Source organism: Platichthys flesus, chromosome 1, assembly GCF_949316205.1.
Source record: "Platichthys flesus chromosome 1, fPlaFle2.1, whole genome shotgun sequence".
Taxonomy (NCBI): Eukaryota; Metazoa; Chordata; class Actinopteri; order Pleuronectiformes; family Pleuronectidae; genus Platichthys; species Platichthys flesus.
In genome coordinates, this window is record NC_084945.1 from 21889067 (window position 1) to 21906805 (window position 17739).

At 41.9% G+C, this 17739-nt stretch overlaps 2 protein-coding genes across 10 annotated transcripts in view; both read left to right on the top strand.

Moving 5' to 3' along the window:
- Positions 1–1102: 1102 nt before the first annotated feature.
- On the top strand, positions 1103–7120 carry aktip (akt interacting protein). 3 transcript variants are annotated; one of them, XM_062388945.1, is made up of 10 exons: positions 1103–1256; positions 1975–2096; positions 3227–3438; positions 3674–3738; positions 3988–4088; positions 4446–4534; positions 4816–4914; positions 5206–5313; positions 5439–5499; positions 5639–7120. In XM_062388945.1, the coding sequence occupies exons 2-10, from the start codon at positions 2049–2051 to the stop codon at positions 5744–5746; spliced, it is 891 nt and encodes a 296-aa protein (XP_062244929.1). In that variant the 5' UTR covers positions 1103–1256; positions 1975–2048; the 3' UTR covers positions 5747–7120. The 3 variants fall into 3 exon arrangements, with proteins under 3 accessions (XP_062244929.1, XP_062244944.1, XP_062244938.1); XM_062388960.1 differs by having other exon boundaries at positions 3230–3438; XM_062388954.1 differs by having other exon boundaries at positions 1105–1256; positions 1970–2096.
- Positions 7121–8450: 1330 nt separating this feature from the next.
- chd9 (chromodomain helicase DNA binding protein 9) overlaps positions 8451–17739 on the top strand; it is an 82251-nt gene continuing 72962 nt past the window's right edge. For 3 of the 7 annotated variants that reach the window (XM_062388910.1, XM_062388918.1, XM_062388926.1), the window contains exons 1-2: positions 8451–8678; positions 14414–16100. In XM_062388910.1, the coding sequence (XP_062244894.1) occupies positions 14505–16100 (1596 nt within the window). In that variant the 5' untranslated portion in view covers positions 8451–8678; positions 14414–14504. Of the gene's footprint in view, positions 8679–8895; positions 9257–14413; positions 16101–17739 lie in introns of those variants that run through there. The other 4 variants (XM_062388880.1, XM_062388888.1, XM_062388894.1 and 1 more) reach the window with 4 other exon arrangements.

The following is a 17739-nucleotide window of genomic DNA, read 5'->3' on the forward strand; positions in this document are numbered from 1 at the left end:
TAAAGTCTATGATATAAACACATAGTTCCATGCTGATTCATAACCAGACTTTGTGAAGCTGCAGGAGCCAAAATCAGTACAATAGCAGAGGGGTGGATCCTCAGTAGAGTCGTCCTGCCTATACACATGTACTCGTCCAATCAAGAGCCACTTTCAACTGTCAGTCATTACATTACATTACATTAGTCAGTCATGATGATTTTACAACATTAAATAAATTACGTGTGATAGATCAGTGTGATAGATCAGTGTAACGGATCAAGGTGAACTACGTTAAAAAAGACAGAAACCTTCTTTTAGAAAGATATATTTAAAACCTAGTTTTCACTTTGTTTCCACCAACATGAATAAAGCAGTAATTTGACCAGTACTGCAGCCAGCCAGAAGGGGGTGATCAAGATGCTTTGGCTTCACTTTAGAGGTGCTGCCATGTCATTTGTATAGTCTACAGGCCACACAGTAATAATCAGAAACCCTTGACGACGGACAGCAGACATGTCAACATGTCTAAGTAGAAACATACAGTTACAATTATTGTAACATTCAAAATAACTACATTCAATTTAAACATCACTGTTGGGAGAAGTTTGACCGTGGGTATTATTTTTAAAGAAATCCTGACTGGTAGGCTTTCTTGCTTCAGCCTTCAGCCACTGTTTGGTGAGGTTTAGGTAACAAAACTACTTAGGTTGGGTTTAGGAAAACATAATAGTTTGCGTTAAAATGGACTATTCCACAATAATAACTATACAAAATGATTCTTTCTGACAGGTAACATTTCAGGAAAACTTAATCGCTAACTTAACAAAGCTTGGCTCACTTCTTTAGTGTGTCGTAAAAAGAACTTCATGTAGCTGAGCCATGTCTTGTCATATAACAAGACACGACTCTGTAAATTACAATATTATTATTTACCTGAAAACAGCCACGGATCTATCAGTCTACTTTACCCACATTGTGGTAAAGTACACTTTTCGTTTTTAAGTGACGGATCTGCTAGCAAATCAACTGTGAGGACGCTCATCCCTTAGACCAATGACAATTCGTACTCACGCAACGAAACGCCCCCCTCGCTACGTTAGATTGAACTCCGGTTTCTGTGCCTGTCAAATTATTTGGCTAGCTAACGTTAGCTAGTTAGCCGGGATGACACCCACAGGAATGTCGAGCAGCTGAAAGGAGTTAGCTAGAAAATTATATGTGGACACGCGTTAACACCTCCGCTAAAGAAACAAGTAGAGAACCAAGCAAATACGGTGAGTCACACCACTCCACTTGCTTCCGTGTAGAGGCTCAAATTGAAGGGGTATTTAAGTTGGTAGCAACACCAGAGGTAGCTTCTTTGGCTAACGCTGTAGATGTCAAGACGTGAGTCAAGGAAACAGGCGAGACAGCGCCGGGGAGTGGACATTGATATTATTCACGGAGAAAGTATAGGTCATATTTACAACTGTCAGCTAAAGTCAGGTCTTTTGCAAGCACCTATTGTAAGTCAGTCGTGTTTGCTAACTTAGCAGTAGCAGTAGCACCAGGATGGGGCGAATAACCCGTCAACTCGGTGTCCTGCCAGAAATGCCAAGACAGTAGCTGCTTATTTTACTCAAACTGTAACACAGGTCTTTGATACATTCTTCAAACATTCAGCATTAGCTACGCGACAGACCTCGCTTATTGAATGTCAATAACAACATAGCAGCTAACGCTAGCATACTTCATCGGACTGCTAAGTTAGCATGAAGCTGCACTGTCCCAAAACAATCCTTCATGTTACATAATTCCGCAGCAATCTTTCTTTTGTTTTTTCCTCCCTGCACACAGTCAGCACTTATATATTCTAATGAAGACCACCAGGCTGCCGTGTTATCTGGAGAACAGTAGATCTGCATCATGTGTTTTTATTGTGTGGATGTTTGGAAGTTGTCACTGTGTGTGAACAGTCAGTTTTCTCATGCGTGTTATTTTCCACCAGAGCAGCGGATGGCCTCGGCAGTACGTGTGGTGGGACCTACATAAAGAGAGGAGCACCATTCCGAATCTCTGAATGAGTAATGAATTTAAACCCCTTCTGGAGCATGTCTGCCAACACGAGTCGCAAGGTAAAGCTACAAGTGTTGAATGAACGGTCTGCAACAACGCATCTGAATCAGTTTGGAAAGCACATGAATGATCATATACAAAGTTGTCAATGGCTCAAAGCATTCATCAGATGATCTTGTTCAAATTTCTCTGCGAGCCTTTCTCTGAAATCTAGCACACATGGCAGATACCTGTGCTTTGTAGCTCTGACCAAGAGACTATTTTCTAAGTCGTTACTGCTCAAACCTTGCTCAAGACATTGTGTTCCGGCTTTTAAGAACATGACAGGGCCCATCATAATCTCTTGGCATTGTTTCAAGTTACCTCACAATTATCTTAATCAGTTAGTCGGATGGGGCCTTGTGACACTGTGGGTTTGCAAAGTGATATTTAATTTCCTGAAAACTCACCAAAGAATTGGATTAAAGTTGATGTGCCTGTACTCTTCACTCAAGTTTATATTCATTCATTTTCTAAGGCATCTTGCCAAACTAAAACTGTTTAAAGTATAACTGCAGCATTATACTCAAGTCGAGGGTGCTGATTTCAAATCAGGTATATACATAGGGCTGAAAACTGAGACTTCATGGTAAGAATCCTTGAAAGCATTACTTGTGTCAGAGTTTAGTACAGTTAACTTGTAATAGATAAACTATTTGACAACAAAAGAGAGGGGTTGGGGACATTTTAGCACACTGTTGCAACCCTGATGAGGTAGGAAGGAGGCAAACAATGTATCTTGCATGTGGGTGCGACTTTCATTTTGTCCTACCTAGTCAGAAGAACAATACAGAAACATTCTCTAGTCAAGTCTGTCCTCAATAAATGTTCATACGAGTTTGGTTGAATAACGCACTATTCACGTCAGGCATTTCTGGCATACTTGCAGTCATCATCCGAAGCCTTCACTGTTGCCTGATACATTGTGCTGACTGTATACAGTGACACTACAATCCCTCTTATCATCCTTAGCAGCATCAGCTAGCTACAATCATTGTGTACTTCAGAGAGCATGGTCTTGTCTAGACAGTGTTTCCCGAAATCGGGAAAAGGTTGCCTTCTCTAATATGGCTGCCAAGACCTTCCTACTTGTCATACAGCTAAATATGTATGCACATGGTGATCCTTTTATGTTTCTCAATGAAAACAGCAGAGACCCGACAACGAGGAACAAAGCGGTCACGGGGAGCAGAGAGCCAGCCCAGCCCGGCTGTCCTTGGGCAAAAAGCAACTTCCACCCATTCCAAAGAATGCCACCCCAATTACCAAGCCTGCTTCATCGGGCACTCCAGCACAGTCAGCCAATGGAACACATGCCTCCTATGGCCCTTTTTATCTGGAGTACTCTCTCCTGGCTGAGTTGTAAGTACTGGTGCAATAAGAGGATACAAATTCAGTTTTTTTAATTATTATTATTATTGTTCCTTTGGCATTTGTCATGTTGTGTTCTATGTTTGTAAATGGTGTAATTTGAAAAAAAAATGTGTTGGTTTCAAAGCATGCCATCTAGTTTCATTAACCCAAGAGTAAAATGTGTTTCATGCATATGTTATCTTCCCTTTTGATTTGATCTAACTTCTTCCCATGTGATCTGCAGCACACTTGTGATCAAGCAGAAACTCCCTGGAATTTATGTTCAACCATCCTACAAGTCAGCTTTAAGTAAGGACCCTCTTTTGATGCTCCTGTAGTTGATAATGTTTAATATTTATCATATTAATCAAACGCCCACATTTTCTAAATTGCCATATGGAACCTTTCTTTAAACAATGTCAAAATCTGCCAATACACTATATTCTACAGAAAATTGAATTTTTATTATAAACTGGTAACATACTACTTATAGTTATCATGAGTCTTATTGGTGTTCTAAAAAGTAAAGATTCTGAAATACTTTGTTTCTCTCTCTAGTGTGGTTTGGGGTCATATTCATCAGACATGGCTTGTATCAGGATGGAGTCTTCAAATTCACTGTCTATATTCCTGATAACTATCCAGATGGAGAGTGTCCCGTGAGTAGTTTAATTTTGACTAAAGGATTTTGGACTATTGACACAAAACATAAACCTAAAAGCAGTCACACCACAGTTTCATAATGAACCAAAAAAATGACTCGAAAAAAATATAAGAGATCTCTCAATTTGTAATTTTGTTTGGTTGATTCCTTGTAGGGCTCATGTTGGCTTAATCTCGCCTCTAACATGCTTGTGTGTGTTCAGTCATATTTGAAACTTTCTCAAAATCAGTGTGCTGTTGATATCATTCTAGATGTGTAATGAATTATGAATTGAACAGTGATAATGGAAAGTCAGCTATATAGAACACTCTTATAGAGAACTCTGGACCATTTTTATTTTGCCTCATTTCAGAAATTAGTATTTGACATCCCAGTCTTCCACCCTCTTGTGGACCCCGTGTCTGGAGAGCTTGATGTCAGAAGAGCTTTCACCAAATGGAGGTAGGTTTTCTGCTTGTGCCAGTAACTTTCACTTTCTTTTCAAATGTGGTTTTGGTAGCAAGTCCTGCTTGGCTGTGCTTCTTACTCAGTGCAAAGTTAATTTAGAAGTAAACCAAAATAGTCAGAATGTTTATTTTAAATGAAATGGAGAGAAAACGTATTCAGCATCGTGTTGTAATTCGGAGTCAGAATATTTTAAACTGTGGCGGTGGGCAAGGAACACACCGTATTCCCAGAAAGGTTTAATAATATATCCAACCTCCTATGCTGTGTTCTTGTAGACGAAATCACAACCACATCTGGCAAGTCCTGATGTACGCACGTACAATTTTCTACAAGATCAATACCACGGAACCACTCAACCCAGAGGCTGCTGTGCTGTAAGTGTCCTCATGTTCTTGAAACTGTTTTTATCTGATATTATAGATTCAAATTATTAAAAAAGTAATTCCTAATGGGCTGTAATGTTGCCAAAGAATCAGTTTTTTTCCAAAATTTTCCAAATTTCTGAAAACCTTTTGTTTGCTTTTTTGTTACAATTCAGTGTCAAAAGTATATCAGTATATAACTCTGTATGTGGTTGGTCAGGGTTAAAGGTTACAAAAGCTTTTTGGAAATAATAATTTGTTCATTGATTGACCACCAAAACACACTTACTTTTGTCCTGTCAGATATGAAAAGGATGTGCAGTTGTTCAAAAGCAAAGTGGTGGATAGTGTGAAACTATGCAACAGTCATCTTTTTGACCACCCCAAGATAGATGATCCCTACGCAATAAGGTTGGTAAACTGTCCACATTCTGTCCATACCACAAAAAACACACTTAGTTCTGTAAGTATGTGGATAGGTGCCATGAGATGCTGAAAGGTTAAGTCTCTGACAAACTCTACTCTATTGGTTACAGTTTTTCTCCATGGAACCCAGCAGTTCATGAGGAAGCAAAGGAGCGCATGTTCACATGCAAAGTAAGTTTTATGAAAAACCTATGTTTACAAAGTGTAAATGAGCAGGAGTCTCCTTTAAGGGTTTGTGTTAGTGTGCAAGCACCTCGTTTGGATGAGCTCTCCCTGTTATGTAACTGCAAATTTGCCTTGTTGCCCTTAGAGACGGCCTGAGGATCACCACAAGGGAATGCAGGTGTCAGGGCTGTCTTGGGTGAAGCCTGGATCGACGCAGCCATTCAGCAAAGACGACAGTCCCCCCCAGAGCTGAACCTCTACTGTAGCTTCAGTGGCCACTAGAGGGAAGCAAAAGCATCAGATGCCGTGCCACTGGCTTTCCTCAGCTGTCTTACTGGATGAACTGGATCCTCGGAACCGTTGGGAGAACTTTATATAAAATCTCCATGTTATTGCTCAGCTTTAAGCTTTGTAGGCATCTCCTCAAACAGCTTTAGAATAAGGAAACAAAGTTTGTATCATATGTTAATCGACAAAGACAAATGGATGTCTCAGCAACATCATTTAGGCTGTGATGCAATCAAAAAGCTTTTCCCATTTCGGATCCATGCACACGTTGGGCTTGGTGATATCATGCTGTCCCAAAAGGAGCTGAAAAGTATGAGCAAAGCAATTTGCCTTCATACAGTAAGTAATAGTGGACTATGATCTTGTACCGCTTGTTGAAACTGGCTCAGGACTGTTTATTATGTAAGACTTGGAATGTTTGTAGTCACAGGTGGTGAGAGAAACTTCCTGATTACCACCTCTCCCAATACCCAATTAGGTTGATATGTTTTATATTTGTTTCTTATTGGATGATGATTTCTTTTAAATTCTGTCTGTCTTCTATTGTCTTACATAGTTCCTAATATATATATATATATATATATAAGAAGCAGAACAGGCAAATATGGTTTTAAAATGAGATACTAAATGACTAAATGACTAAATTTGTGTTTTATTTTGTCTGATTCAAACCATTTTGAATGTTTTATGTACCTTTGGCTCTTGGTTATTAAAGGTTTGATGTGCAAATAATGGATGCTGTGCTAAGGTTTGACTTCAGGAGGCATGTCTGCATCAAGGCTTTGGTTTTATTAGTATGTATTTTGGTTCAAATGTTAATTGAGCACCCTTTTAGATCTGTACTTCAAAAGTCAAAATAGTTACTGCAGGAAACCAACACACTAGGTGTAAAGGATTCATAAATATTTTGATAATATTTTGTTATTAGCAGCACAGATGAAGATAAATCCCACAATGATACCCACCTTTGCCAGACCAAAGTCACTTTGTGTGACGTCTCCTGAAATGGCTTCAGCCACTTTCAATATTTTTACACTTAGGATATTGGGGGGCAGTTTAAGATTTTTGGGAACCCCCTCTTATAAAATACTCTATTAGAATAGCAGACATGGAATGCTGAAACCTGTTGGATTTATTTTTAGCTGCTGTGAAAGGAACATATGTAACAGAATCTCAGTGTGATTCACACGTGGCCACTTGTGCTGTAGGAATCCTCAGACGAGTTTGAATGTGGTCTGTATGGGACGGTTCCTCCACCGGTTTGTGAAAGATATTGCTGCATAGATGACATTAGATTGAAATGCTTTTCTCTGAAGTAAATAAAAATGATCAAAAAAAGTCCAGTCAGTTTGTCTTTGCCATAAAGGGGTTTTAGTCATTTAAAACACTAGCAAAGCCTGAAGTAAAACACTAGCAAAGCCCGAAGTAAAACACTGATTATAGAAAGACATTAAAGAAATAGAATGAATTTAATGGAAGTGTTTAAAACTTGTTTTTGAAAACCTGTTTCATGATTACTCTGTTACCAAAAGTCCCAAGTCAGCTGTTGCACACAAAGAGTCTGGGCAATTTAATTAAATACGCATTGATTACTGTTTCGTAATCTAATAAGTAGATGTAGGTTATAATAAAATACAATTATTGAAAAATCTGTTTGAAGTGACTATGTTCACCTGGATCCATATTGTCTTACACCGATGTAAAAACGATACAAGATCTCAAGCACTGGTTTATTTTCTATTAAAGCAGTTTCAAATTGTAAGAGAAGGATGCATCTAGGAACAGACACTGAGGAGCCAATGGTTTCTGTGGTTTCTAAGGTCAATAACTTCACACAACACAATCTTCAAACCTACCTTTTTAGCTTAGCATTCTCCTCTTCAATTCTATTTTAACCTACCTGCTTTATTTGATTTGGATGTTCATTTCATTACTGTATTGTTTATTCTATTGTTGTATTTAGACTATTGTTAAGCACCTTCTATTAAAACTTTGTACAAAAGGTGATATAAAATTAAAGTGTGATATAAGCTGAGAGAAGAGGCACTTTATCGATCCCACGCCAGGGAAATGCACTTATTACATCAGCAGATAGTCAAAATGACGTAGCCAGTAAATTCGAATAAAGGCAGAATAAAACAGGCAATGAAATACCAAATAAGAAAATAAAGTTAAAAAAAAAAGGAAATATGCAGAATATACACATCAAAATGTATACAAAATATATGTATATACACAATATACAAATTGACATCAGTACACATGCAATATAAACGCTATGCAATGTAAAGATAAATAGAATACTATATAAAATGTAAACCTAATACATACAGTGTAAACAGATTGTATACAGTGAAACTGAATATATACAGTGAACAGGGTTCTACAAGCCATTGAATTGCACGTAGGAATGAGCGCCATGTCGCTGTCAGCCACCAGAGGTCGCCATGTACCCGTGGAGGAGAGCGGCGCTCTTCCTGTTTGCGCTGAGCAGCGAGTCCACTCCATGTGCGAAAGTAAAACCTCTCCTGATTGGCTGTGGCCCGGACGCGGCCATCTTATGCTCGCCTGTCAACACGGGCGCTTTACAAACGAGCACCCGACTCGAGCCGCCGCTCTCCGGTGCTGACCCGGGGCGACACCGCACCGGCAGCAGCAGCAGCTCCTCCGCCACGCTACCCGGGAGTTTGCTCACACCCACAGGCGCCATCGTTTCCAACAGCCTTCGGTCCAATCACAGAGGAGCTCACTAATATGCAAATGCGCTGTTATCGCGGTCACGTCAGCAGCAGCCGCTGCGCAGCGGTCACCAGCGGGAGAACAAGTCACAACACACGCACAACTTCGCCGGTTACACCGCGTCTGCGCCCGGAGCTTCGCTTTCCGCTTCGATTCAGGTGAGGAATTACACTTCGACTGATAGAGAACTGACGAGCGGAGAGTTTCATTCAGGCGGAGCGCTGTCATATTTCTGACAGTCCGGAGTGGGGCTCAGCTGTGTGATGACACAGTCCTGCTCCGTGTGCGTGAGTGTGCGTGTGTGTGAGGGAGGGAGGGAGAGTGTGTTATCTGGTAGAAACCACGCACCCTCACTAACTTGTCCGCGTTGAAATGTAGCGCTGGCGACGGCGGGTGCTTCCTCACTTTCTCGCAGTTTCGCCGGTGAAAGAGAAGACGCGCTCGGCTCGGAAAGTAGTCCTCCTCGGTCATGGTGGTCCTGAACTGACAGCGACCAGCCAGTCCGCTCGGCACGGCCCGGTACGGCACGGTAGGAACTTTAATGTGGACGCATGGAACTGTTCGCTAATACTTAAGCAGCTTCAGCGAGGGCTGAAAACACAAAGTCGGCAGACAAAGTAGTCCTTAATCACAACGGACACCATCACTGTCGACCTCTCCATCCATCTCCGGCCTCCTCCTCTTCGCTGAGGAAGCGTCACGACAGCTCTCTGGATCCCGTGGCTTCTGGAGTGTGGTGGGTGTCTGGTTTACAGGAGCACGTGTGCCTCACCTCGAGGGCTCGTATCTTTCTTTAATTTAACACCCAATGTCCCGCGTGTACTTAATCCTGCTTCCACTTGTCGAGCAGTTTGGGCTCCAGGTGGCTCAACACATCGCTGGGTCGTCGGGCACCGTGCGAGCCGGGGTTGAAGCCACGGAGGGATGCTGACTTCAGTGGGGAGCACTGGGAGAAATGAATCTGGAAAAACGCGACGGACATCTCGCTGAGTTTAGGGCATTAACAACGCTTTGTTTCAAATCAACTTCACTTTGCATCCCTTTGCATCTTCCTCACCACATATGAACCCATCTTCTTCACTGACGTGCTGCCTCTTGTGAGGCCCTATGTGACACCAGGTCCAGGTTTCAATGGCTACCTCGGGACCGTTGTATACACAGCTCTTGTTGATGTTATAGTCCCTGAGCAGCACGGGTTCGGTTGATGCTTCACCGGATCCACAATAATGAAGGAAACAGCTGGGAGTCGACAGAGGCTGCCAGGACATGGTGTGTTCCTTTGGACGACATGGGGGCGGTTATAGTTTAGCAGGGGCTCTGCTTTAGCTAAGAGGCTCTGTAATAGGCTGCAGTGAATCAGGGCACATGGCACATATGGTGGTATGATCATGTATTATTGATCAAACACAGTTGTGGACTTTCAGCGTTCAACATCCGGGGCTTCAAACTTAATTTTGAATGTGACCATCAAGACACAAGCTGCAAAACAGTTGTTGGAAACCATTACATCTACCAAGGAGGTAATGTTTTCATCAGTGTTTGTTTGTAACGCAAAACCTACAGAATTTCTATGAAACTTGGTGGAAGGATGTGGTTCAGGTCTGGAAAGGACTCATTCAATCCTGGCATTGATCCAGATCAGAGATGGATCCAGGTTTTTTTCCCCCGTCTTTTTTATTTATTAGTATAATTAATTGATCTTGGTTGAAAAAAACGATCATGTTTTGGGGACACATTTTGGGTGTGTGAAATTTGGTTGTGATCCAAATCCAGATGTAGTGTATTTAAATACGGTTCATAAGGCAACTGTTGGACCTTGGCGGACGTATACGCTCTGCTGAGGGCCATCCTAGTTTCAAATAAGACGAAGGAAATTAATGAGTTGAATACATTGTGTTCATAAGATGAAAATGATCCAAGCATCAAATATGTTGTCAATGTTTGGCACAAATCCCCAAAATGATTAGCCGAAATAATAAGTGCACGTCCGTATAATTATCATGAGAACACAGGGAGAACAGTGTATTACACAACCACATTAACACAATTTGAGACACAATCTTGAGTGTGACTTGGAAAGTTGTAATTTTATTTTGTTCCTAAATTGTTTCGATGTGGCCATTACGCACACTTTATTTGAGACACTTGATTTCACAAGCCTCCCATTGCACTTGTTGATAGTAGGTTAGATAAATCATCATTATGTTGCCTTAACAGATGCGTGGGACAGTCACATGTTTCCTTAATAAACAGGACAATTAACAAAGCACTGGAGTGGACATGAAGCTGAAAGCACACATACTGAAAGCAGAGAAAATACTAATATAAGGAAAAAGTTAAATCTCAGCAGCTTAGCCTATGTAAACACATGTCCTCAATAATGTATTTGTGATATAACAACAAACTGAAATATATGAGACAAAAAATATATACCTCATGACACTACTCTCAAGCTGTGAATTAGCTGCAGTACAACTGGTGTGAAAGTAAAAGAGCCCGACCGTTATGAATTTCCTAGGGGCGATACTGATTTTGTGGAGTCAAATATTCTGATACCTCTATATTGGCTGATTAAAAAAAAAATGCAATAATTGCTTAGTTCTCATTATCAAACCCATAGGACTAAGAAGTGTTGTTTTGGCTTGATATTTTACAGTTGAACTATAAACTTACTTTAGTAACTATAAAAAAAAACATTAAACTATAGAATAGAGAATATAAACATCATAAAAGTTATCATAACGGCTAACTTAATCGCAGATATGGATATATCTGTAAAAGGATTGTGTTGGCCGATGTGTATTTGCCAACCGATAAATCGGTCAGGCTCTAGAAAGTAGGACAGCTCGCTTACCGTTAGGTTCAGGCTTCTCACTGTGGATTTGCAATGTTCTCCCTTTTAACTTTGTCCAAATACATGTTAGGTTAACTGCCAACTGGATCTGTGTGTAGTAGAGAGCGTGAATGGTTGTCTGTTGTGTCAGACATGTGATTGATTGGCACCCTGTCCAGGGGGTGTTCCACCGCTCCTCAGTACATGTGATCTGGGATCAATTTCAGCCCCCCACCACCTCACCAAGATAAAAGGTTTTACAGGTTTCACTTTGAAGCATGGTAAAAATCCCAACTGTTGATAACACTCTTTCAAATTTTATGAGTAAAACTTTGTTAGAATCGAAAAAATTACTATTAATAATGTCCAGCAGTATTTAAGTTAACAAAGTCTCTTAGAATAAGGCGTTATGGGGCAGCATTAATTGTGGTTTTGTGTTGCAACTGTTAAAATGATCAAGGATTTTTCAGCCTTCAACCTTAAAACCTTTAAGTGCCAATGTTGTTTCGGCTGGTCACGCACCTCTTTACTTTTGTAAGTTGGCTAGTCCATATAAATCATGAATGTCATCATTGAAGGAGCTCAGATATTCTCATATAGCTCCTGAAGGGGAATTACATAGACTTTTGCTAAAGATGAGGTATTCAGCAGGAAACTATGGAAAAAAGTTATGTTTAAGCACAGTCATCTTTGAACTTTTTCGGTAGTGTTGTTTGGTGGTTATATTTTTGTGTTATGGGAGGGTTCAAGGAAACTTGATTGAAGATATTCATGGTCTGCAGAACATGCAGAAAATAAATCCCTGCTAAAGAAGACAATACCTTAAATTCACTAATATTTTAATAAAGATTATAACAATACAGACAATAACACCAACATCACTGTTCATGTCCAGTAGCTGGACGACCTTACTCACGTTCAATTTTGTACTTTAAGAGAAACATAACAGTTTTCAGTTACAAACAATTATATTATTCTGTTAAATATATACATTTCCTATTTACGTTACAGATGGGTTGGACTGATAACGTTGCTGCCCAGCTCCCACATTAATGTTAGTTGTTTTATTATTAACCATGGCCGCTATCCGATAGCGTAATGATAAATTAACTGACAGCTAATGTGGCTATCAGCTAATTGCTAATAGATAAATGGATAACGTTAAAGTGTGCCGCTGGCCAGGTTAACATTTATGATTACTGTTAAACACTTCAATAGCCTGGATGCCTGATTAATTTAGCCCCGCCCACAAAATTTGAGGTCGGGAAGTTCGGTCTGGAGTCGCTCCGTTGGGGAGAAATTATGCCCGACCGGGCCAATCAGATTGTCAGGGCGGTCTTTATACGATGATGGACAGATGATCAACGGTAACGTCATCAAAGTGCCCTTGGATTGAATTCGTTTTCAACAAACATATCTGCCGCTAGAGAGCTGAGATGTGTAGATGCTGCCATTGAGTCTGTTTTAGAAGACATCGACAGCGCATTCATTTTGAAAGAGGAACAGAGAACGTGGAGGCGACGCCAAAGCACCACGCTAATCCCTATTGCGCCGTCGCTTGGCTGTTCACACCGGACACTGAAGCGACGCTGAACCATTGGGCAGCGCTAATAATATCACCCGTTGATCCAGTAGATTAAAAGCATATACTTACTTGTTGCTCCAACATTAAGCAACAGCGTCCCAACATTTGTCTTTCTTGGTGTTGTCTTTATACAACATGTTCTGAGGATCATACAACGCACTTCTCAACTTCAATTGTTTATTTAATGTCATCCATGTTGAAGAACTTCGCTGTTTGCTCCGTTAAATGTCAGGTGTCTGGGGTAAATTACGTATTCTCCACTCAAGCCTATGAGGAGAATACGTAGCCCCCCCCCCCCCCACCCCCCTCTCTCTCTTTTTATCTGTATCACTACTTGTGTAGCTGTAGTGGATGGGCAGAGGGGGACATTTAATAATATCATTGGTCTGCAAGTTTTGTGTTGTCTGGAGGAGGCAAAGACTGCACTGTTGAAATTGATGCTGTTGCAAATGAGTATCCAATCCGATACAATTTTTTTTTTTATTATCGCATAGTATGAGTATCAGGTTTTTTAAAACATTTGTCATAGTTTCAGGTTTATTTGGCCTATAATTTGAAATGACACAAGGTAATGTAGGCTGCCATAGTTTTAGAATGATCCACTACGAGCAACATGTATTGTATTTTGGAGAAGGGTACGTGAAGGCACTGAACTTTATGTTAAACCACACATCAGCCCTAATACCAATAGGTAAATTGAAATGTAAAATGAAATGTATAATAAAAACAATTAAAATCCTCCATCGATAGTCTATAGTTAGACTAAGAAACTGAAAACATATGCTCTGCTTATTTTTTCTTGTGTGTCTGTGTGCATAGCAAGTCAGCATATAATGACTGACCTGGGTAAGCTTCTGTTACCCACCGCCGGTCAGTGGTTGCAGAACACACACACCCACACACACATAGACACGTACACAAACACACTGGCGCACACACTTAAAGGGCCTCATCTGCCTCTGTCCCTAGCTGTTGAAATTGTATCAGCTGTCTGCACTTCTCACAAATTCTGCAGCAGCAGTGTAGGCCACTTCATTGGTTGTAGAGTTGGAGGGGTTGAGGTACATTTGTGTGAATGTGTGTGTTAAAGGGGAGGGGTACAGGAAGAGGCACCTGCGGGTGGCTGGCGGTTGCTTTGCACCAGCTGCTTTGCTACACACATGAAAGGCAGTGCTGACAGCTAATTGACAGCACCAAATTTCTTTCTGACCTAGTCATTACCTGCCTTTTGTGAGCTTTGTTAATGTCCGATGGGAATTCATGCCATTCTACTGACCTACTGAGTATGTATCAAGGATGATTAAATAGATTGTCGGAAAAGGTATTTGAGAAATTGTCATCACATACTGTAACTCTTGTGTTTACCTAATTAGTTTGTTTACAAACCTAATGTGATCCTTTTCTAGAATACACATTATGTAGTGTTCATCTTCTGATGTTAATTTTTTTATTTTTATATTTTTGTTTTTGGACAGGGACACAATATACTGAACATGCTGTAGAAAGTGAGGCTCATTGGGACCAGCTTGGATCCAGTGGAGTTCCAAAGGGTCCAGTCACCCTATCATGGAATTCTTTGACGATCCCGGCCTCTTTGTTGGAGGTTTGGAAGGGCTGGACGAGGATGAGTTTCCCTCAGCACCCTCACTTGTGGATGAGCTGAACCTCAGTGCTGATTTTGAGCCCCTCCACCAAGTGGAGCCTCTGGGCCAAGGAAAGCCGCCAGACATAATGCCCCCAATTTCTATCCAACAAGGAATACCTGCTTATGTTCAACCGATGGATCACTATATTGGCATTAAGGGACAGAATACTACAGGGCAAACATTTTCTGGTCATAGAGCCACAGGTGCTGGAGGTGGCAGCATAATGCCAGAGCAACATGGCCAGTACCACAATGCTGCCCTGAGCCAAGTGCCTCAGTCAAATGGGCTCTTTTGTAACAGTAGCAGTCCAATGTGGGGCAACCAAGACCAGAATGGGAATATGTTCCACCCTGTATCTCAACAACAGCAACATCCGCAACAACAGAGTTGTCATCAGCAGCAGCTACTGCACAACCAGCAACTTAATGTCAGACAACATATACGAGAGCAACAACACCAACCCTGCCATGATCCACAACAGGAGCAGCAGCACAGAATGAGGCAGCAGCTGCAACAACAGCAAAGTCATCAGCAACAGCTGTTAAACCAGTGCCAGTCCCAACAAATTAACACACAGACTATGCCCATGCAGCAACAGCAGCATCACAATTTCTCCTTTCACCAGGGAATTCAGCAAGTTCACCATAGTCAGCAGCGGGCTCAGCACCAACTATCTGTAGGAGGACAGAGATTCCAATCAAGGCCTCTGCCAAACAAGTCTTATTTGGATAGTCAGAATGCTTCTCTGAGTGGGACTTGCTTACAGCAACATCAGCAGCAACATGGTTCCTACCGTTTAACCTCAGGAGGCCAAGCCTTCTCTGGATCAGGACTGGAAGACCCAAACCGGCCCTTCCCCATGCATTCATCATCTATGGTTCTCTCCCTGCCCACATGCTCAGTCAGTTCTGCCCCTGCTTACCAACTGGCTCAGTACCCTGCTTACCCTGGAGAGCCTGAAGTACCCACTCTCAATCAGCAGTCTTTGTCCACAGCCTCAGTGTCAGGTCCCACACTCACCACCAATGTATCTCTCACTTCCACAGTGTCTGAGCTCTCAGGGACAGTATGTCAGTTTCCATCCACAGGAATTTTAAATCAGCAGCACACTAAGACCTCAGGTAATCAAGAAGATGAATGTCCTTTCCGGGCCCTACATTGTCCTGGCGAACCCCAAGGAAGCAGTGGGTCATCGGAGATGTTTGGTGAGTCCATGAGCTGCTACCCAACCATGGCCAGCCAGCTTTCCTCTAAACAGCCTCAGAGCTGCGGGGCCATCAACACTAATGGATACCAGGCTTTGGGAGATGGTCTCCTCACATCAGAGGCTCATGATGGAGACATGGAGGGACTGGAGCCTCCTGACCTCTTGCCTGACCTACTGCCCCAGCTGGAGGTTGCTCTCAGCCAGCAGGATGAATCCAACTGTTCCTGGGCCAGTTCCAGTTTCAGTTCCAGTTTGGAGAGGCGACACAGGCACAGGAAACCACCACCTGTTGAGTACAAGGAAGAGAAGGTAATACAAAGTCTATATATATATTTTGATCCTTCAAAACTACAATGCATTGCCAATACATGGCTGGATATTTTGGCAGAGAACCCCCTAAAGTAACATTCTATCTGCTCTAATTTATATAAACAGAGTCAATACACGCTGTCCTTAACCTTTTCTAGTTCTCAGGTCAGATTATAGAGAAGTAAGGGGAGAGAAGGTTAATGATATGACATTTATTGAAGAAGTTTGATGTTATAAGGGCTTCATGTGTGCTTTACTTAGGAGAACATTTCCTTGCTGACATAAATAAATTGTACATGTTTTTCCCAGTATACTGTACCTGAGAATCCAGTCACTCATGTAATGTTTAACCAACAATCCCAGATAGAACATGTGCCTGTGTAGTAGGAAACCTGCAATCAGTGGTGGAGTGGGGGGAGGTGGAGAGGCAGTACCATGGGCCATCTGAAAGCCCTCTGAAAATGATAATGGTCTGTCCAGCCTGTCCTGCTCAGCTCGCCGACAGCAGGTCAGGCCTGATTAGGCTAAGAGTGGCAGGAGTGTCTTCAGGACTTAGCTGTAAGCATACTTAGGGCTATATCAAGATGTGGGTCAGGGCAAGCCAGAGGCACTTGCACACTGCCTCGCTGGAGTGTGGGGGAGGTTGCACGCTGTTGTGGTAGCTGCCACAGTCTCTGTGTGTATGTGTGCACGTGTGAGAGAGCAGGAAAATAGCATGGTGAAGGAGAGTGGTTAGCAGTTGAGGGAGGGGGGAGGGGGTCTGGGGGATGGAGAGAGCAGTAGTTCATGGAAAAAAGGAGCGCTTAGGCAAGAAAGGGAGGGAAAGAGACAGCGAGGAAGAGCAGTGAGAGGGAGAAAAGAAGGGGGAGGTTGAGCGAATGCATTAGCTGGCTGTAACAGGCTTCAGGCAGTTCCTGGACCTCAGTTGGCTGGTAACTTAGCAGCATCCACACAGCCTCCTGGCCCGCTGGTGACGTATTGGCCAGCAGTGAAAGCGGCAGACGCTTCATCATGGTGTGCACATTTAATATAAAAAGGACCTGAATTTCAGCACATCCATGGGTTCCTTTTGATACAATTCAAGCTATGTTAATGCAAGATTAACACGTTTAACTACAATTTAAAATGTTGTCTTGAATGCAGTGGAAACTGATAAAATTATCTAATTTAAAATAGACAAATGCAAACTTATTCACACATTTATATCAGAAGAACACTTGTGTTTTTATGGCCCACTACAGAAAATAATTACTTCAGTGTTGGAAGTGTTGTTTGACATTATTTTATCAATATCACCTTTTTTGTATCAGTACCTACCCAAGAGTGGCAAACAGGAGAGACACTCATATTAACCGTGTGAGTCACATATTTAGATTTCTCTAAACGGTGCTCTCTGAGTGGCAACAGACCCATTATAGCCCTCTCCTGAACATAAACCTCAATGTCTAAGAGACAAAACGCAACCTGTGTGTTGAGCACTGCTCCAACTATCACCTAACCGGCTGTAGGCGACAACAAAACTGGCTGCCTGCCTGAACCAGAGTTCATCCACACAGCCTATTTGCCCATCTGTAAAGGTCCTTGATTGAATTGGGCTGTGAACCACAGCCATACGAACGAGCCTCTCCCTGTCTGTGTC

What these genes read in the sequence shown, in the direction of transcription:
- aktip (XM_062388945.1), top strand. Translation starts at nt 2,049, where the DNA reads ATGAATTTAAACCCCTTCTGGAGCATGTCTGCCAACACGAGTCGCAAG. An exon ending in TACTCTCTCCTGGCTGAGTT is followed by an intron (nt 3,439 to 3,673) that starts GTAAGTACTGGT and finishes TGTGATCTGCAG; the next exon opens with CACACTTGTGATCAAGCAGA. An exon ending in AACCCAGAGGCTGCTGTGCT is followed by an intron (nt 4,915 to 5,205) that starts GTAAGTGTCCTC and finishes TTGTCCTGTCAG; the next exon opens with ATATGAAAAGGATGTGCAGT.